Raw genomic sequence first — 20,126 nt, 5'->3', positions numbered from 1 at the left:
CTGGGACAGTTGGGGAGGATCGGGGACAGTTAGTGAACAGAAGGGGCTGGTAGGGAGGTCCTGGGGGCAGTTGGGGGGGGCAAGGGTCAACAGGGGAGGAGAAGGAGCATTTGGAGGTGGTCTGGGCAATGGGGGCTGGAGGGGTGTGGGGCAGCAGAGCGGGGAGAGGCCCCTTGGAGGCACTGGGGCAAATTTGGGGGGCAGCTGGGGTGGGAGGGGGAAGACCGACGGCTCAACCCCTCCCCCCCCCCCCACCACCACCCCGGTTCCTCTGCAGCCGCCATGGATGCCCGGAGCCACACCGCCCCGTGGGGCAAGCAGCGCCCTAGCCCGCAGCCCCAGCCCCTCACTGCCAAGGAGCAGAACCGTGCTGCCTCGCTACCGCCACCATCGTCTCCCCGTGACTCCGGTACCGCCTGGCCCCAGGGACCGCAGGCGGGCGCGTGCACGTGGGGACTTGCCCCAGGGTGGCCGCGAGGCGCCGCAGCGGGAGCCCCAACACTTTCCCCTCTGCTGCCAGAGGCCGCGTCCCCGAAGCCCCCGGGCCAGGAGGAAGAGGAGGCTGCTGAGCTCCTTCCCTCGGAGCAGCAGGAGGCGGACGCGGTAGGTGGGAGCCCTCGGGGCGGGGGCGCCGCGGCCGCGCAGCCCCTCTCATCCCCTCCGCCGGGGCCCCTCGCTCCTGCCCTGCCCCGTTTCCTTCGGGCGGTGGGGAGAAGCCTCGAGCCCCTTTCTTTACCCCAAAACGGAGAAGTTAAGGCGGCTGAGAGATGGCAGGTGCGGCGCCTGCCGGGTGTCTCCTCTCCGCTCCCGTTCCGGCCCTAACGCTGCTGCCGGCACGGCCTCCCCCGCAGCGCGCCTGCCTCCGGAGCCGCCTGGCGCTCAGCGGCCTGGGGGCCCACGCGTGGACGGCGCAGCACGACGCCGCCCTCGAGCTCTTCCTCAAGGACGGCACCACCCAGCTGCTCGTCGTCTATGTGGACGAGGCCGCCGGCCTGCGGGTGCAGCACGCCATGCCGCTCCAGGTGGGTGCTGCGCCGCGCCACGCCGTGCAGCGCGCGCGGGTCCCTCCTGTCCTGCCCCGGGGCAAAACCCTGCGGCCGCGCCTGGCTCCGGGCGGCACCGGGGCCTCCGCCTCCCTCAGCATAACGGGATGCTGTCGCGGCCCCCCCGGCGGGCGGCCCCATCCCGGGCTTTCTCCGGCAGGAACCGGAGCAGCTCGCCTTCTTCATCCGCCTGAGCAGCGCCGAGATCACGGCAGCCAACTTTGGGCGGGCGGTGCAGTTCGGCACGGTGCGCCGGCCCTGCCTGGCCTCGCTGCGGCGCCTGCTCGAGACGCTGCTGCTGCCGCGGCTCTGCGGTGGCGGCGCCGCCTGGCCCGAGAGCGTGCGCGGCGAGTTCTTCGCCGAGGCCTACCGCTTCATGACCTCGCTCGTGGGTAAGCGGCGGTGCCGGGGCGGCGCGGGGCGGCACGGCGGGTCCCCCGCGCTGCAGCCCGACCGCTGCCGCCTCCCCAGACACCTGCTCCCGCCTGCGGGGCCGCACCGTGCTCTACGTCCCCGTGGAAGCCCTGACCGCCGAGCCCGAGGCGGCCGCCGCCGACAGGGCCCTGGTGCAGCGCCTGGAGCGTGAGTGACCGGCTGCTGCCGGCGGCACGAACGGCCCCCTCCCGGCACGCACGTCCTTGCCGCGCCCCCCCTCCCCGTGAGCGTGCCCTCCTTCAAATTCCTCGCTGCGGACGGGCGGAAAATCCTGCGCTGGGTTTCCCGAAACTCCTGCCGGCACCCGCACGTGTCCCCTCAACCTGGCTGCAACGGGGCAACCGGAATGAGCGCGGACGCTGCCCGTTTGGGGCAACGCGAGCCGAAACGGCGCCCTGAGCCACCCCCCCACCCCGCAGCCTCCGTCATCCACTGGACGCGGCAGATCAAGGAGGTGCTGCGGGCGCAGGAGGCGACGGAGAGCCGGGAGAGCGCGGGGCCGCTGGAGGAGATCGGCTTCTGGCAGCGCCGCTGCGCCCACCTGTGCGCCGTGCGGCGGCAGCTGGTGCGCCCCGGCGTGCGCCGCCTCGCCACCCTGCTGGCCCGCGCCCGCTCCTCCTACCTGGCGCCCTTCCAGGAGCTCGCCCGGCAGATCGAGGTTCGGGGGTCGGGGGGGGCCCACGGGGGGTCGGGGGGGGGCCCACGGGGGGTTCGGGGGAGGCCCCCGTCCCACCCGCCTCCTCCGCGCAGGCCGGCTCCGAGGAGGCGCGCTCCAACGCGCGCTTCCTGCGGGTGCTGGAGGAGCCGCTGCGGGAGCTGGGGGCACTGGCGCCCGCCGCCCTGCCGCCGCGCCTGCCGCGCCTCCTCGGCCTGGTGCGCGTCGTCTGGCTCCGCTCGCCCCACTACAACTCGCGCCAGCGCGTCGCCGCCCTGCTGCGCAAGGTGAGCCGCGTGCCGGCGGTGGCCGTGTGCCGCGTCCCCCCCCCCGGTGCTGCTGCCACCGCCGCGCTCACGCGCCGCTCCGCCAGGTGAGCAACGACCTCATCGGCCTGTGCTGCCGCCACGTGGCCCCCGAGCGCCTCTTCGAGGGCTACGTGGCCTCCAGCCGCCGCCGCCTGCGTGACTGCGTCTGCTGCATGGAGGCCTGGAAGGAGAGCTACCTGCGCGCCGCCCGCATGCACAACAGGTCGGGGGCTCCCCGCTCCGGGCGGGAAGCGTTTGGGTTGTCCCTGGGTGGGGGCGGCCCCGGAACAGTGGGATTTGGCCCTTGGTGGCCTCTCGTCTCCCTCTGGCTCCCCCTTTCTGTCCCGGACTCTCCAGAGGGGGGAGCGAGGAGAGGGAACCCCCACCCCCCCCAAATGGAAGTGCCCCAATTCCTGTTGCCCGAATCCGTCCTGCTGCTGGGGGACGGTGTGCGGAAACAGGCGCCCTTGAGTGTTAATTAAGCGCGGGTGTTAATTGTCCTCTTCCGCTTTCCGCCTGCGGGGTGGTTCAGTGGCCGACAAGGCGCTGCCGAGGGCTGGTGGTGCGGGGGCTCTGGCTGCCCCCCTGCCCCATGCCCCCCCGGGGGGGCGTTGGCATGCCCATGGGGGCGCTGAGCACCGCGCGGCCCCCCCTGAGCGCCCCCCCTTGCCCTGCGGCTGCCGCCAGGCTCTCGGAGCAGGGCTGGGTCCTCGACCAGAGCAGCATCTTCGCCCAGGCGGACGCCTTCGCCCAGCGCTGCAAGGACCTCCTGGAGGTGGGGCCGCGCGCGGTGACACCCCCCCGCCCCCCCCGGTGTGCGGTGACACCCCCCCGCGCGCGGTGACAACGCCCATGTGCCCCCCGCCGCCAGGTGTGCGACTGCCAGGAGCACTTTGGCCGCTGGGAGGACGGGCAGCAGAGCCCCCCGCCCCGCTTCTCCGGGCAGCGGGGGCCGCAGCTGGCGCAGAGCCTGGCGGAGATCGAGGAGACCTTCGGGAAGCACCTGCGGGCGCTGCGCGCCGCCGCCGGCGACGTCCTCGACGTGAAAAACCCCCGCTGGCACGACGCCTTCAGCCGGTGAGGAGGCGGCGCCGCGGCCCCCCGGCACCCGCCCCGGGGATGGCGCAGGCCACGAGCGCGTCCCCGTGTCCCCCCCCCCCCCCCCCGCCAGGTTCCGCGCCGGTGTCAAGGACCTGGAGGTGATGACGCAGAACCTGCTGGCCGCCGCCTTTGAGACCGTGCGGGACGTGGAGCACGGCGTGGCGCTGCAGGATGCCTTCCAGCCCCTCGCCGCCCGCGAGGTGCGCCGCGCGGCCCCCCCCCCCCCCACACACACACAGCGCGCGGTGACGACTGCCCCGCGCTTCGGGGCTCTACAACCCGAGCGGGTGGTTGAGACGCCTGTTCAGCTGGCTCCCGCTCGGGCCGGGGGGTGTTTTATTCTGCCGGGATGCCTCGGCGGCGGGTCTCGGCTCTGCCTCACGGCGCGTCCCCCCGCTCCCCTCGCAGGCCGTGCGGCGCGCCTTCGACAGGAAGACGGCGCACGTCTACTCGCTGTTCGGCGCCGAGCTGGCCCTGGTCAACCAGGAGCTGAGCCGCCAGCGGCCGCCGCCCTCGCCCTGGGGCTGCCGCTACTCGGGCCTGGCCCACTGGGCGGGAGTCCTGCGGCGCCGCCTCGCCCGCCCCGCCAAGGTGCGCCGCGCCCCCCACCCGCTCCCCCCACGCCGCCGCCGCCGCCTCTCCCCCTTTCGGCACCGATTGAGCCGCGTTGCGCGGAGCCGGTGTCGTGGCGGCGGCGGGGAAAAGGCCCGGCGGGAGCTCGGAGCGTCCCGGTGACGCGGCGGCTCCGGCTCCCCGCAGCGCCTGGCCGAAGCCACCTTCCTGGCGGAGGCGGGCGCGGGCGAGGAGAGCCGGCAGGCGCACCGGCAGCTGGCGCGGGCCCTGGACGAGCTGGAGCGCCGCAGCTTCCGGGAGTGGAGCCGGGCGCTGGAGCACGACTGCCTGGCGCGCCTTGACGCCCCGCTGCTGGCGCCCAGCGCCCACGCGCCCGGCCTGCTCGACGTCAACTTCGACAAGTGAGGCGTCCCCCGTCCCCACCCCGTGTGCCGCGCCGCTGTCACCCCCTGCCGCGGTGTCACCGCCCCGGCCGCTCACCCCGCTGCCGCCGCCGCCGCCCGCAGGCACCTGCTGACGCTGTTGGCGGAGACGCGCTGCTGGGAGCGGCTGCTCTTCGAGGCGCCGCCCTGCGCGGCCGAGGCGTGCCGCCGGCGGGAGGACCTGCGGGCGCTGCGCGAGAACCTGCTGCTGGTGGTGCGCGATTACAACAGGTGCGCACCGTCCCCCTCTCCCCGCGCGCGGCGGCACCGGCGGCGGCACTGGCGAGGCGCTGAGGACCGCTGCTGCCACACCGGCAGGATCGTGCGGGAGCTGGCGCCGGAGGAGCGGGCCCTCTTCGGGGAGCGCATCCGCTGCCTCGACCGCAGGATCCAGCCGGGCCTCCGCAAGCTGCTCTGGTCCCACAAGGGCGCCAGCGCCCGCTTCATCGGCGAGTGCCGCCTGCACGCCGGCAAGGTGCCGCCCCGCCGCCGGGCCCCCCACCCGCCGTCCCGCTCCCCGCGGCGGCTCCCCGTCCCCCTGCCCCACTCCCCACCACGGCTCTGCGTCCCCCCTCCTTGCAGCTCCGTGTTCCCTTCCTCCGACTCCATGTTCCCTCTCTGCCAGCCCCCGTCCCTCCTCGCGTCTCTGTGCCCCCCTTCAGCTGTGTCCCCCCCGTGCTTCCCTGTCCCCCCACCACTTCCATGTCTCCCTCTCCAGCGCCGTGTCCCTCTCCCATGCCTCCTTATGCCCCCCATGAGCTCCCTGTCCCCTCCCACCTCTCTGTGTCCCACCCTTTGCATCCCCACGTCCCCCCCACCACCTCCCTGTCCCCCCTGCCAGTTCCTGTCCCCTCCTGCCTCTCCGCGTCCCCCACCCCAGCAGAGAAGAGGCTCCATCACTGGCTGCAGCGCTAAAACCTCCTCAGGGCCCAATGTCCTGATGTGAGACGGGGGGTCCCTCGGCGCCCTCCCCAAAAGCGTGGGGGGCCCCCCCTTCCCCGCGGCGGCGCTGAGCACCCCCCCCTCCCCGCGCGGCGGCAGGTGCAGGCGCTGGTGACGGAGTTCAAGGCGGCCACGGCGGCGGTGGCGCGGCAGGCGCAGCGCATGAGCGAGGCGCTGCTGGTACGGCTGCCGGGCGGGCGCCTCTACGCCGGCCTCGACTTCGCCGAGGAGCAGCGGCGGCACCGGGCCCGCGCCCAGGAGGCGCTGGGCGCCCTGCATGCCGAGGCGGGCCGCATCCTGCGCCGCGCCTACGACGTCTTCAGCCGCGACGGCCCCGAGGTAGCGGCGCTTCCCTGCCCGCTCTGGGGGGGGGCAACCCGAAAGCCCCCGTCGTGGGCCGGGACCCACTCGGGCTGGGCTGGGTGTCCCTGCTCCGCTTGACCCCGCGCTGGCACCCACCGCTGCGCCCGCCCCTACCCCCGTTGCCGCTACAGGTGCAGCAGCAGTGGTTCAACTACACCGTGAAGATGGACAAGATGGTGGAGGAGGCGCTGAGGCTCAACGTCAAACGGTCCCTGCAGGAGCTGGCCAGGGCCATCGTGGGCGACGGCAAGAGCTCGCCCAGCTCCCTCTTCCGCGTGCGGGTGATGCTGGCGGAGAGCGAGGCGGAGGCGCCGGCGCAGGTGAGCCCCGCGCGGGGCGGGGGGGGAAGCGCTCCCCCACGCCGCGCCGCGTCACCGCGTCCCCCTGTCTGTCCGTCCTCCCCCTCCGTCGCAGGTGGCCTTCTCGCCCAGCCTGGCCGAGCTGGCCGCCATGGTGAACGACATCCCCGGCCACCTCATCTCCTGCCTCTCGGCCTTCCCCCGCCTGCCGGAGCTGCTGGGCCAGTGGCGGCCGCGGCGCGAGCCCATCTGCCTGCTCGTGGGTGAGGAGGCGGGCGGGCGGGTGACGCACCGCGGCGTGGCGCGGTGCGGTGCGGGTGACGCTCGCCGCCCACCCGCAGAGCGTGACGAGGAGATCGCCAAGCTGCGGGCCCAGATCGGCGCCGGCGTGCTGGCCAACGCCTCGCTGCTCCGGGGCTACCTCAAGACGTGGGCCGGCTACCGGGAGATCTGGGAGGTCGACAAGGACGCCTTCATCAACCGCTACCGCCACCTCAACCCCCTCGTGTCCTCCTTCGACGCCGACATCGCCCGGTGAGGGCACGGCCCCCTGCCGCTCCTGCCCGCCCTCTCCTTGCTCCCGTGTCTCCAACCCCGTGTCTCCATCCTGATACCCGTTCCTGGCTTCATGCCACCATTTTGGTGTCCCCTTCCTGGTCCTGGTTCCCATCCTGGTGTCTCCATCCTGGTGTCTCCATCGCAGCCTGGTGTCTCCTTCCCGACGCCTGTTTCTGGCCCCATGTTGCTGTTTTGGTGTCCTCTTCTTGGTGCCGGTTCCTAGCCTGGTGTCCCCATCCTGGTGTCACCGTCCCAGTCTGGTGGCCCCATACCAGTGTCTCCATCCCAGTCTGGTGTCCCCCTCTCGGCACCTTTTCTCATTCTGGTGTCCCCATCTCAGTGTCTCCCTTTCTTGTCCCAGTTCCCAGCCCTGTGTCCCCATCCCAGCGTTCCCCTCCCGGCACCCATTTGCGGTCTGGTGTCCCCAGCCTGGTGTCCCCCATTCCAGCCTGGTGTCCTCCTTCTGGCACCTATTCTTGGCCCAGTGTCCCCATGTTCCTATCTTTCTTTCCTGGTTCCCCATCCCGGTGTCCCCTTCCCATCCCGGTGTCCCCATCCCGGCACCCATTCTTGCCTTGGCGTCCCCGCGTTGGCGTCTTCTTCCCAGCTTGTGGTGGCCACGTCCCGGCACCCGTCCCCGTTCTTGGGTCCTTCTCCTCGTCCCCGTTCGTAGCCCGGCGTCCCCCTCCTGGTGTCCCCCTCCCCGCGCCGGTGTCCCCGTGCCGGTGTCCCCGCGCGGGCGCTGACGGGGCTCCGGGCGCAGCTACATGGAGGTGGCCAACAACGCGCAGAAGGAGGAGACGGCGGCGAGCGTGCAGTTCGTGCTGCTCGACTGCGGGCAGCTGAAGGGCGCCGTGGTGCGCCACTGCGGCGAGTGGCAGGGCCGCTTCACCGGCCTGCTCCGGGAGATGGCCGCCGCCCGCCTCCGCGCCCTGCACGCCTACCTGCGCCGCAACGGCCAGGCGTGAGCCCCCCCCGCGCCCCCCGCGCCCCTCCCCGGCCCCCCACGGCCTTTCTCCATTGCCATGTGCCCCTCCCCGGCCCCCCATGATCCTCCCCGATACCCCACAGACCCTCCCCGGCACCCCATGATCCTCCCCGGCCCCCCCACGGCCTTTCCCCATTGCCATGGGCCCTTCCCTGGCCCCCCATGACCCTCCCCGGCCCCCTGTGGTCTTTCTCCATTGCCGTGGGCCCTTCCCCAGCACCCCACAGACCCTCCCTGGTGCTCCGTGATCCTCTCCGGCCCCCCACGGCCTTTCCCCAGGACTGTGGGCCCTTCCCAGCACCCCACAGACCCTCTCCAGCACCCCACGGACCCTCCCCGGCCCCCCGTGGCCTTCATTGCAGTGGGCCCTTCCTCGGCCCCCCATGATCCTCCCCGATACCCCACAGACCCTCCCCGGCACCCCATGATCCTCCCCGGCCCCCCCACGGCCTTTCCCCATTGCCATGGGCCCTTCCCTGGCCCCCCATGACCCTCCCCGGCCCCCTGTGGTCTTTCTCCATTGCCGTGGGCCCTTCCCCAGCACCCCACAGACCCTCCCTGGTGCTCCGTGATCCTCTCCGGCCCCCCACGGCCTTTCCCCAGGACTGTGGGCCCTTCCCAGCACCCCACAGACCCTCTCCAGCACCCCACGGACCCTCCCCGGCCCCCCGTGGCCTTCATTGCAGTGGGCCCTTCCTCGGCCCCCCATGATCCTCCCCGATACCCCACAGACCCTCCCCGGCACCCCATGATCCTCCCCGGCCCCCCCCACGGCCTTTCCCCAGGGCTGTGGGCCCTTCCCTGGCGCCCCACGGACCCTCCCCGGCACCCCATGACCCTCTCCGGGCCCCCGTGGCCTTTCTTCATTGCCGTGGGCCCTTCCCCGGCCCCCTGTGATCCTCCCCGGCCCCCCGTGGCCTTTCCCCAGGGCTGGGGGCCCCTCCCAGGTGCTATGGGCCCTTCCCCAGCCCCCCATGGCCCTTCCTGGGTGCCATGATCCCTTCCCCGGCCCCCCACAGCCCTTCCCCATAGCCGTGGGCCCTTCCCCAGCACCCCACGACCCTCCCCATCACCTCACGGCCCTTCCTGGGTGCTGTGGGCCCCTTCCCAGCACCCCATGGCCCTTCCCAAGCCCCCCACGGCCCTTCCCCAGTGCCGAGGACCCTGCCCGGGTGCCGTGGGCCCTTCCCCGGCCCCCCACGGCCCTTCCCCGGCACCTCTCTGCCCCACCCAGGCCCTTCGCTTCCCCGCCAGCCCCCCGGGGTGGGGCCGGGGGGGGGCGCTGCCGAGTGGCACCGGGGGTCCCACCTCGTCCCGTTCCCCCCCCCCCCCCGCAGCATCCTCCGCCCTCCGGAGACGCTGGAGGAGCTGAGCGCCAGCCTGCGGCTGCTGGAGACGCTGCAGCGGGAGCTGCCGGAGGTGCGGGCCGGCGCGGCGCCCCTGCGCGAGCAGTTCGCCGTCCTCGAGAAGTACGAGGTGGCCGTGAGCGAGGAGGTGAGGCCGCCCGGCGCCTGTCCCCCCCCAACCCCGCGCGCCCCCCCCCCCCGCCGCCCCCTCTCAACCCCCGCTGCGCCCCCCCCGCAGGCGCTGCGGCTGCTGGGCGCCCTGGAGGGCGAGCAGCTGGCCTTCGAGCGGGCCCTGCGCGAGGGCGAGGCCGCGCTGCGGCGCCGCGAGGACGAGTTCCGCGCGGGCCTGGTGCGCCGCGCCGACGACCTCCAGAAGAAAGCGCGGGGGCTGCTGCGGGACTTCGCCGCCGCCGGTGAGCCCCCCCCTCCCCGCGCCCCCCCCTCCCCTCCGCGCAGCCCCCGGGGGCTCAGGCGGGCGCCGTCGGCCCTCCCGCAGGGCCCTTCGCCAGCGGCACGGGCTGCGCGGCGGCGCTGGAGCAGATCGGAGCCGCGCGCCGGGCGCTGGCCGCCGTGCAGGCGGAGGAGCGGGCGCTGCGCGGCGACCTGGGCGTCTTCAGGATCGAGCAGCCGCCTTCCAAGGAGCTGCAGCGGCTGGAGAAGGTGGGCGCCGGCGCCACGGCCACGGCGGGAGGGGAGGGGAGGGGAGGGGAGGGTGGCACCGCCGCGGGGCTGAGCCCCGGCACGCTCGTGTCGCCCAGGAGCTGGACCGGCTGCAGGAAGCGTGGGAGATCGCCCAGGAGTGGGAGCGGCGCTGGGCCGAGTGGAAGCGGAGCAGCTTCCGGACGCTGGAGACGGAGCGCGCGGAGGCGGCGGCCACCGAGCTGGCCCGCCGGCTGCTCCGGCTGAGCCGCGAGCTCGAGGTGAGGGGCCGCGGGGGGGTCCTGGGGGGGGGCCCGGCGCCCCCCAACCTGCCCCCCAACCCGCCCCGTCCCGCCCAGGGCCGCCGCTGGGACGTGGTGGAGACGACGGCGGCGCTGGTGGACGACTTCCGGCGGACGGTGCCGCTCGTCGACGCCCTGAGGAACCCGGCCATGCGGCCGAGGTGAGCCGGCGCGGGTGACAACGGGTGATAGTGGGTGACAACGGGTGACAGGGCTGGGTGAGACGGGTGGCAAGGGGCTGAGGAGGAAAGACGGGGTGGTGGGTGGGTGGGAGGGTGGTGGTGACGAGGGGGGTGACAAGCTGATGGGTGGTGACAGAGAGGTGACACGACTGATGGTGTGATGAGAGATGATGGGGGTTGACTAGGTGACAGGGCTGAGGGACAAGGGGTGACAGAGGTGACAAGGTTGATGGGGTGACAAGAGCTGATGGGGTTGAGGATGGGTGATGGGGTTCACAGGGCGGGGTTGACGCAGGGTGTGGGGGGTTGACAAGAGGTGACAGGGCTGACGAGGGTTGGTGGGGACTGACGGGGTCGACAGGAGGCGATGGGGCGCTGGCAGGAGGTGACAGGGATCGGCAGGGAACGACGGGGTTGGTGGGAGGTGACAAGGGATGAGGGGAGGCGACAGTGCTGAGGGTTGAGGGGGTGACGGGAGGTGACGGCAACGAGGGGCAGCAGGGAGTGACGGGAGGTGACGGGTCAACGGGAGGCGTTGGGGGGTGGCGGGTGGTGACGAGGGTTTTGGAGGTGGGGGGGGCGATGGGGTTTGGCAGGGGTTGGCAGGCGGTGACGGGTTGATGGGGTGACGGGGGTTGTCGGAGGTTCAGGGGCAGGTGACGGGGTTTGGCAGGAGACAGCGGGGGTTGGTGGGTGCTGACGAGGGTTGATGGGGGTAACGGGGGTTGTTGGCAGTTCAGGGGGAGGTGACGGGGTTTGGTGGGATGTGATGGGGGTTGACGGGAGGTTTTGGGGGTGGCTGGTGGTTCGGAGGAGGTGACGGGGTTGGTGGGGGTTCAGGGGGAGGTGACGGGGTTTGGTGGGAGGTGATGGGGGTTGATGGGAGGTTTTGGGGGTGGTTGGTGGTTCAGGGGGAGGTGACGGGGTTTGGTGGGAGGTGATGGGTGTTGACGGGAGGTTTTGGGGGTGGCTGGTGGTTCGGGGGAGGTGACGGGGTTGTTGGTGGTTCAGGGGGAGGTGACGGGGTTTGGCGGGAGGTGATGGGGGTTGATGGGAGGTTTTGGGGGTGGCTGGTGGTTCAGGGAGAGGTGACGGGGGTTGGTGGGTGTTCAGGGGGAGGTGACGGGGTTGGCTGGGGGTTCAGGGGAAGGTGCCGGGGGTTGGTGGGAGGTGATGGGGGTTGTTGGGAGGTGACGGGGGTTGTCAGCAGTTCAGGGGGAGGTGACGGGGGTTGGTGGGAGGTGACGGGGGTTGGTGGGAGGTGATGGGGGTTGATGGGAGGGTTTGGGGGTGGCTGGTGGTTCGGGGGAGGTGACGGGGGTTGGTGGGGGTTCAGGGGGAGGTGACGGGGTTGGTGGGGGTTCAGGCGGAGGTGACGGGGACAGCAGGTGACGCCAGGTGACGCGGGGCGGCGGCAGGCACTGGGCGGAGGTGCAGGCGCTGCTGCAGCGGCCGCTGGAGCCCGAGGCGGAGGAGCCGCGCCTGGAGACGCTGCTGCGGCTGGGGCTGCACCGGCACGCGGCCGCCGTCACCGCCGTGGCCGCCGCCGCCGCCCGCGAGCTCGCCCTCGAGCGGGTAGGGCGCCGCCGCCGCCACCGGGCCCCCTCCGTCCCCCCGCGTCCGCGTGTCCGTCCACGTGTCCGCACGCATGTCCGTCCCCGTGCACACGTCCATCCCTATGCCCATGCGCTTGTGTGTCCGTGTCCCTGCACACATCCGTCCCTGTGTCCCTGCGTGCATCTGTGTGCGTGTCCACGTGCGCACGTCTGTTCCTGTGTCCATGTGCGCGCATCCATGTGCGTCCATGCGTGTGTCCATCCCTGTGTGTATGTCTGTCCCCATCTGTGCGTGTCTGTTGGTACGTCTGGAGCAGTGTCCTTTCACGTGTCCGTCCCTGTTCCCGTGTGCACGTCTGTCCCCATGTGCACACGTGTGTCTGTTCCTGTGTCCATGCACGTCTGTCCCCGTGTGCACACGTGTGTCCCTATGTCTGTGCGCATGTCTGTCCCTGTGTGCACACAGGTGTCCGTCCCTATGTCTGTGCGCATGTCTGTCCCCGTGTGCATGCGTGTCCATCCTCATGCATACACACGTGTCCATCCAGCTGTGTGTCTGTCCCCGTGTCATCCCCGTGTCCGCCCCCGTTCGCCCATGCGTCCGTCCCCACGTCCGTGCCCCATCCCCCCTGCGTGTGCGTCCCCACGCGTGCCGCTCCCCCCCACGCGTGTTCCTCCCGTGTCCCCCCTCCCTCCCCCCCCACCCCAGGCCCTGCAGGACCTGGCCGAGACGTGGGAGCGCACCACGCTGGACATCGTCCCCTACAAGGACAAGGGCCACCGGCAGCTGCAGTGAGGCCGCGTCCCCCTGCACCGTGTCCCCCCCCCCGTGCCCCCCCGCCGCAGCCCCCCCCCACCCACCCGCCGTCCGCCGCAGGGGCACGGAGCAGCTGCTGCGGGCGCTGGAGGAGCAGCAGGTCTCCCTGGGCGCCATGAAGGCCTCGCGGCACGCCGAGCCCTTCGGCGCCCAGCTGGAGCGCTGGGAGCGCGACCTCTCGCTCGCGCTGGAGGTGACGGAGGCGGCGCTGGCCGCGCAGCGCCACTGGATGCACCTGGAGGTGAGGGGCCACCGCCGCGAGGGGAGGGGGGGATCCTGGATCCCGGCCCTCCCCCCTTTTCCTTCCCACCGTCCCCCCTCTTCCAGAACATCTTCGCGGCCGAGGACGCCCGCGAGCAGCTGCCCGAGGAGTCGGCCGCTTTCGCCCGGGTCGACGCCGCCTGGAAGGACGTCATGGAGCGGCTGAGCGGCGAGCGCAACGCGCTGCGGGCGACGCAACGCCCCGGTGGGTGCCGCCACCGTCACCGCCGCCGCGTCCCCCCCCTTGCCGCCGCCGTCCCGCTGACCCCCCCCCCCCTCGCCGCCGCCGCCGCCAGGCCTCCTGGAGGAGCTGCTGGCGCTGCGCGGGGCCCTGGAGGGCGTCCGGCGGCGCCTGGGCGCCTTCCTGGAGAGCAAGCGCCTCGCCTTCGCCCGCCTCTGCTTCGTGGGCGACGAGGAGCTGCTGGCGGCGCTGGGCCGGGCCCCCGCGCCCCCCGCCCTGCAGGCGCCGCTCGCCCGCTGCTTCGAGGGCCTCCGCCGCCTCCGGGTGCTCCAGGTGCCGCCCGCCGCTGCCGCCGCGCATCCGTATCGGAGCGGGGACACCCCTCGGAGCGGGGGGTTCCCGTTGGAGCGGGGATCCCAGCTGGGTGGGGGATTCCTGTCGGAGCGGGGACGCCCGTCGCGTGGGGATCCATTTTGGAGCGGGGACCCCTGTTGGGTGGGGGACCCATTTCGGGTCGGGGATTCCTGTCGGAGCGGGGATGCCCATTGGGTGGGGATCCATTTCGGATCGGGGACCCCTGTCAGTTGGGGGATCCATGTTGGATCAGGTATCTGCATTGGGTCGGGTGCCCCTGTCGGATCCTGACCCCCATCGGATCAGGGAGCCGTGTTGGATTGGGACACCTGTCAGATCAGGGATCCCCATCGGATTGGGATTCTTGTTGGAGCGGTGGTCCCTGTCGGATCGAGTCCCCATGTCAGATCAGTGATCCCCATCGGATTGGGGTCTCTGTCGGATTGGGGATCCTTATCAAATCGGGATCCCCATCAGCTTGGGGACCCCACTGGATCAGGGAACCCTGTTGGATGGGGCATCCCCGTTGGACTGGGGACTCCATTGGATCCAGGGATCCCTGCTGGATCAGGGACGCCTGTCAGACTGGGACCCCTGTCGGATGGGGCATCCCCGTTGGACTGGGGACTCTATTGGATCCAGGGATCCCTGCTGGATTGGGGATCCCTGTCAGATCAGGGCTGCCCATTGGATTGGGCCCCTTGTCGGATTGGGGATCCCCATGGGCTCGGGCGCGCCGGGGGGGCTCGATCGCGGCCCCCCCCCCCCCATCAGCGGGCCGGGGGGGCTCGTCGCGGCCCCAGAGCGGCCGCCAGCCCCGCTGCCCCCCCCTTCCTCCCCCCCCCCCTCGCCGCAGACGGGGCCAGGCGGCCGGGCGGAGGCGTCGGGCATGCTGGCCGCGGACGGCGAGTACGTGGAGTTCAGCCGGCCCCTGCCGCTGGAGGGGCCCCTGGAGGTGAGCGCGGGCCGGGGCGCGCCGGGAGCCCCCCCGAAACCCCCCCCCCGCTCAGCCCTGCGCCCCCCCTTCCCCCCCCCCTTCCCCAGGAGCAGCTGCGCGAGGTGGAGCGCGCCATGCGGGACACCCTGCGGGAGCTGCTCCGCTCCTGCCTCCTCGCCCTGCGGAAAAGCCCCGCCAAGAGGGACAAGTGGGCCAAGGAGTGGCCCGGCCAGGTGAGCCGCCCCGGACGCCTGGGCCCCTGCCGGGCGCCCCCCCGCTTTGGGGCTCCCCAGTATGGGGGGGGGGGGCCGAGAGGAGGCGGCCAAGGGGGGGGGGTCGTAGCGGTGCCGCTGCACCCTCCTCTTCCTCGAGGAATGGGGACAGGAGGGGGCCCTGGAAAAAGGGGTGGGGGTGGCTCCTGCGGCTCCCTGCCAAGGTCCCTGAGGGGGCTCTGGGGACACCAGGGGACACTGGGGACGCTGGGGGGCTCTGGGGACACCAGGGGGACACTGGGGACATGGGGGAGATGCTGGGGGGACGTTGCAGACGCTGGGGGGACGTTGGGGACGCCGGGGGCGACGCTGCCTGATCGGCCCCCCGCCCGCCGCAGCTGGTGATCGCGGCGAGCCAGATCCAGTGGACGGCTGACGTCTCGCGCAGCCTGGCCCAGAGCAAGGAGCACGGCGACCGGCGCTTCCTCAAGGACGTGAGGAAGAAGCAGGTGAGGGCCCAGCCCCGGCGTCCCGGCGCTCAGCCGAGGCTCCCGGCGCTGAGCCGAGACATCCGGCGCTTTGCCGAGAGGCCACGGTGCCTCGCCAAGACGTCCTGGTGCTTTGCCAAGGCGCTTGGTGCTTTGCCGAGCTGTCCCGGTGCTTTGCCGAGCTGTCCCGGTGCTTTGCCGAGCGGCCGTGGTGTCGCACCGACACATCCCGGTGCTTTGCCGAGACGCTCGGCACTGAGCCGAGACATCCAGCACTTTGCCGGGATGTCCAGCACTGAGCTGAGGCGTCCCGGCGCTTTGCCGACTTGTCCTGGCGCTTTGCCGAGGTGTCTGGCGCTGAGCTGAGGCGTCCCGGTGCTTTGCCAAGACGCTTGGGGCCGAGCAAAGCCGTCCCGGTGCTTTGCCGAGCGGCCGTGGCGCCTCACCGAGCCATCCCGGCGCTTTGCCGAGACGCCTGTTGCCTCGCCGAGCTGCGTGGCGCTTTGCCGAGCGGCGGCGGCGGCGGCAGCTCACCGGCGCCGCGGTGCCCGCGCAGGCGGCGGTGCTGAGGCGCTACGCGGAGGCGCTGCGCGGCAGCCTGCCCGAGGGCCCGCGCCTCCGCCTGGCGGCGCTGGTGACGGTGGAGGCGCACGCCCGCGACGTGGCCGAGCGCCTGTACCGCGGCGGCGCCCCCGACGCCCAGGCCTTCGAGTGGCTCGGCCAGCTGCGCCTCTACTGGGACAAGGTGAGCGGCGGGCGACGGTGACGGCGGGTGACAGTGGGCGGCGGTGGCGGTGACGGCGGTGACGCCTCTCCCCGCAGGACGCCGACGACTGCGTGGCCCGGCAGACCTGCGCCCAGCTGCCCTACGGCTACGAGTACCTGGGCAACTCGGGGCGCCTCGTCGTCACCCCCCTCACCGAGAGGTGCCCGCGCCCCCCGCCCCGAAACACCCCCGGTGCCCACCGCCGCCGCCGCCTGACGCCCCCCACCCCCCACCACCCCCGCAGGTGCTTCCTGGCCCTCACCCTGGCGCTGCACCTGCGCCGCGGCGGCGCCCTCAGCGGCCCCGCCGGCACCGGCAAGACGGAGACCGTCAAGGAGCTGGGCAAGGCGCTGGGCGCCCGGGTGCTGGTGCTGAGCTGCGCCGGCGGCGGGCTCGACTGCGCCGCCCTGGGGCGCCTCTTCGCCGGCCTGGCGCAGGTGAGGCGACGGCGTGGGGGGACACCGCGCCGCGTCGTGCCGTGCCGTGCCGTGGGGGGAGCCCGGCCCCCACGGCGCTGCTCACCGCCGCAGACGGGCGCCTGGGGCTGCCTGGAGGCGCTGGGACGCCTGGCGCCGCCGACGCTGGCGGTGGCGGCGCAGCAGCTGGGCGCCCTCCTGGCCGCCCTGGGCGCCGGCCGGGCCGCCGTGGCCCTGGAGGGACGCGCCGTGGCCCTGCGCCCCTCCTGCGGCCTCTTCGTCACCGCCGACCTGGGTAGGGCACCGCGGCGGCGGCGGCGGCAGCCACGCGGGGGGGACGGGGCCGTGGGGATGGTGGGGACAGGGAGGGTGGCACTGGGCTATGGGCTGCTGTGGGGACTATAGGGAATGGGGACAGTGCCACAGGGATGGGGACAGGGGTGGTGGCACTGGGTGGTGGGACAGGGGTGGCACCGTGGGGACTCTAGGGGGTGGGGGCTTGGGGGCTCCGGGGGCCTGGGGGTGGCACCACGGGGACTCTAGGGGACAGGGACAGCGGCCTGGGGGCTCTGGGGGCCAGGGGTGGCAGCATGGGGGCTGTAGGGGACGGGAGCAATGGCCTGGGGGCTCTGGGGGACCAGGGTGGCACTATGGGACTGTAGGGGACAGGGATGGGGGCTCCAGGGGACAGGGGGTGGCACCATGGGGACTGTAGGGGATGGTGGCCTGGGGGCTCTGGGGGACCGGGGGTGGCACCGTGGGGACTCTAGGGGATGGGGGCCTGGGGGCTCTGGGGGACTGGGGGTGGCACCATGGGGACTCTAGGGGATGGTGGCCTGGGGGCTCCAGGGGACCAGAGGTGGCACCATGGGGACTCTAGGGGACAGGTATGGGGACCTGGGGGCCCTGGGGGCCAGGGGTGGCAGCACAGGGACTCCAGGGGACAGGAGCGATGGCCTGGGGGCTCTGGGGGATTGGGGGTGGCAGCATGGGGACTCCAGGGGATGGGGACGGTGGCACTGGGCCGTGGGGACAGGGACGGGGCTGTGGGGACCGTGGGGGACCGCGAACAGGGCCGTGGAGCCTGGGGGGGGGGAGGGCAGGGCCAGGCTGGGGGGCACTGGGGGCATCACAGAAGGGCTGGGGGGGGGACAGGGAGGGTGACCCGGGGCCGGGGGGGCGCCGGGGGGGGCTGGCGGGGGCGGGGCGCTGACCCCCCCTCCCCCCCCCCCCCCCCCGCCGCCGGGGGCCGCAGAGGGGGGGGGGCGCGGCGGAGCTGCCCCCCGGGCTGCAGGAGCTGCTGCGCCCCGTGGCCATGGCGGCGCCCGACGCCGCCCTCGTCGCCGAGGGGCTGCTGCTCGCCGAGGGCTTCGGCGACTGCAAGGTGGGGCAGCCCGGCGCCCCCCGTCCGTCCGTCCGTCCGTCCCTCGCGGGTGCCCCCCGTCCCTCGCGGGTGCCCCCCCATCTCCTCTGGGCGCTTACGGTCCCCCTTGGGTGCCCCCCTGTGCCCTGCGGGTGCCTGCGGTCCCTTGTGGGTGCTCAAGTTCCTCTTTGGGTGCCCCCCATGCTCCTTGGGCGCTCGCGGTCCCTCGTGGGTGCTCCCTGGGTGCTCGTGGTCTCTCGTGGGTGCTCCCCTGTGCCCTGTGGGTGCTTGCGGTCCCTCGTGGGTGCTCAAGTTCCTCTTTGGGTGCCCTCCCATGCCCCTTGGGCGCTCAGGGTCCCTCATGGGTGCTCGTGGTTCCTCGTGGGTGCTCCTCTGTGCTCCTTGGGTACTCGCGTTCCCTCGTGGGTGCTCCCTGGGTGCTCGTGGTCTCTCGTGGGTGCTTGCGTTCCCTCATGGGTTCCCTCATGGGTGCTCATGGTCCCTCGTGGGTGCCCCTTGTGCCCCTCGGGTGCTTGTGGTCCCTCGTGGGTGCTCCCTGGGTGCTCGTGTTCCCTCATGGGTGCCCCCTGGGTGCTCGTGGTCCCTTGTGGGTGCTTATGTGTCCCTCGGGTGCCCCCCGTGCCCCTCGGGTGCTCCTGGTTCCTCGTGGGTGCTCCCTGGGTGCCCGTGGTCCCTTGTGGGTGCCCCCTGTGTCCCTTGGGTGCTCCCGGTCCCTCGTGGGTGCTCCCTGGGTGCTCCCGGTCCCTCGTGGGTGCTCCCGGTCCCTCGTGGGTGCTCCCGGTCCCTCGTGGGTGCCCCCTGGGTGCTCGTGCTCCCTCATGGGTGCCCCCTGGGTGCTCGTGGTCCCTTGTGGGTGCCTCCTGTGTCCCTTGGGTGCCCCCCGTGCCCCTCGGGTGCTCCTGGTTCCTCGTGGGTGCTCCCTGGGTGCCCGTGGTCCCTTGTGGGTGCCCCCTGTGTCCCTTGGGTGCTCCCGGTCCCTCGTGGGTGCTCCCTGGGTGCTCGGGTTCCCTCATGGGTGCTCCCGGTCCCTCGTGGGTGCTCCCGGTCCCTCGTGGGTGCCCCCTGGGTGCTCGTGCTCCCTCATGGGTGCTCAAGTTCCTCTTTGGGTGCCCCCCCGTGCCCCTTGGGCGCTCGCGGTCCCTCGTGGGTGCCCCCTGTGCCCCCCGTGTGCTCGTGGTCCCTCGTGGGTGCTCCCCCGTGCCCCCCGTGTGCTCGCGGTCCCTTGTGGGTGCTCCCTGGGTGCTCGCGGTCTCTCGTGGGTGCCGCGGGGGCGCCCCGCGGGTGCCGGGTGCTGGGGCGGGCGCTGACGGGCGCGGGGGCAGGCGCTGGCGCGGCGGCTGCAGGCGCTGTGCTCGCTGGCGCCGCCCCAGCTCTCGCCGCAGCCCCACTACGAGGCCGGGTTCGGGCTGCGGGCGCTGGTGCCGCTGCTGCGCCGCGCCGGCGCCGCCCGCCGCCGCCACCCCCAGCTGGGCGACGACGAGGTGCGGGGCACCCTGGGGGCGGCGCGGGCACGGGGACGCTCTGGGGACGGGGAACACCAGGCATGGGGACACTGTGGGGCAGGGTCTCCCCAGGGACTGGGATCACCAACCCCCCCCCCCACACACACAGACAGGGACATCTTGGGGATGGGGACACCCTGGGGACAGGGATTGCTGGGGGACGGGGAACGCCGGGGATGGGGACACCCTGGGGACAAGGACACTCTGGGGCCAGGGACCACTGGGAAGAGAGAGTTGCGGGGACGAGGACACCCCGGGGACAGGGATTGCTGGTGGACGGGGAACGCCGGGGATGGGGACACCCTGGGGACAAGGACGCTCCAGGGCCAGGGACCACTACGAAGAGAGAGTCACAGGGATGAGGACACCCCAGGGACAGGGATTGCTGGGAGATGGAGAACGCCAGGGATGGGGACACCCTGGGGACTGTGCAGGGACGGTCTCCGGCCCTTTCTGGGCTTCCGCAGGTGCTGCTGGAGGCGGCGGCGGCAACGCTGGAACCGGGGCTGGCGCCCGAGGACCTGGCGCCCTTCCGGGCGCTGCTGCGCGACCTCTTCCCGGGCACCGAGCCCCCGCCGGGCGACGGCGATGACTGTGACTACGACGAGGAGGGCAGCGAGGTGGGCCCCGCCCCCTGCCGCCGGGCCCCGCCCCCTGCTGCCAGGCTCCGCCTCCCCACTGCTGGTCCCCACTGCTGCCTGGATGTCTGTGCCTGCCTGGCCTTGCCCCCTGCCTGGCTCTGCCCCTTGCACCTGGCCCCACCCCCACAGCCACACCACGCCCCCCTGAACCCTGGCTCCACCCCCCTCACTGCCCAGCTCTGCTCCTCCCACATCCTGGCCCCACCCCTGCAGCCCAGCTCCGCCCCTGCAGCCCAGCTCCGCCCCTGCACAGGCCTGCTCTACCTTGCCAGCATTCTGGCCCCGCCCCTCCTGCCCAGCCCCGCCCCACCCCACCCCAGGCTCCACCCCCATAGCCTAGCCCCACCCCCAGCATTCTGTCCCCACTCCTCCCACCCAGCCCCATCAGGCCGCACCCCCTGCCTGGCTCCAGCCCCACCTCCCACTGAGCCCAGCTCCGCCCCCCTCCCTGGCAT

General features: G+C 73.1%; 1 protein-coding gene across 1 annotated transcript in view; it reads left to right on the top strand.

Annotated features, from left to right (window-relative positions):
- The first annotated feature begins 1,210 nt into the window (after positions 1–1,210).
- Positions 1,211–20,126, top strand: part of LOC136995230 (dynein axonemal heavy chain 2-like) — a 57,325-nt gene continuing 38,409 nt past the window's right edge. The window contains 37 exon segments of the mRNA XM_067315054.1: positions 1,211–1,435; positions 1,515–1,625; positions 1,898–2,136; positions 2,229–2,420; positions 2,507–2,664; positions 3,129–3,216; positions 3,313–3,518; positions 3,613–3,742; positions 3,951–4,133; positions 4,302–4,516; positions 4,622–4,768; positions 4,856–5,012; positions 5,579–5,818; positions 5,974–6,162; positions 6,257–6,404; positions 6,483–6,675; positions 7,463–7,663; positions 9,025–9,181; positions 9,272–9,446; positions 9,530–9,693; positions 9,792–9,953; positions 10,032–10,135; positions 11,575–11,731; positions 12,422–12,504; positions 12,590–12,770; positions 12,857–12,995; positions 13,087–13,304; positions 14,182–14,280; positions 14,370–14,495; positions 14,873–14,983; positions 15,519–15,707; positions 15,785–15,888; positions 15,973–16,165; positions 16,259–16,444; positions 17,439–17,528; positions 18,851–19,009; positions 19,498–19,650. Coding sequence (XP_067171155.1) covers positions 1,420–1,435; positions 1,515–1,625; positions 1,898–2,136; positions 2,229–2,420; positions 2,507–2,664; positions 3,129–3,216; positions 3,313–3,518; positions 3,613–3,742; positions 3,951–4,133; positions 4,302–4,516; positions 4,622–4,768; positions 4,856–5,012; positions 5,579–5,818; positions 5,974–6,162; positions 6,257–6,404; positions 6,483–6,675; positions 7,463–7,663; positions 9,025–9,181; positions 9,272–9,446; positions 9,530–9,693; positions 9,792–9,953; positions 10,032–10,135; positions 11,575–11,731; positions 12,422–12,504; positions 12,590–12,770; positions 12,857–12,995; positions 13,087–13,304; positions 14,182–14,280; positions 14,370–14,495; positions 14,873–14,983; positions 15,519–15,707; positions 15,785–15,888; positions 15,973–16,165; positions 16,259–16,444; positions 17,439–17,528; positions 18,851–19,009; positions 19,498–19,650 — 5,763 coding nt within the window. The 5' untranslated portion in view covers positions 1,211–1,419.

The sequence above is a fragment of the Apteryx mantelli genome, chromosome 40, assembly GCF_036417845.1.
Source record: "Apteryx mantelli isolate bAptMan1 chromosome 40, bAptMan1.hap1, whole genome shotgun sequence".
In the NCBI taxonomy this organism is placed as follows: domain Eukaryota; kingdom Metazoa; phylum Chordata; class Aves; order Apterygiformes; family Apterygidae; genus Apteryx; species Apteryx mantelli.
Note: the sequence above shows the minus strand (reverse complement) of the source record. Positions and strands in the feature narration are given on the sequence as shown.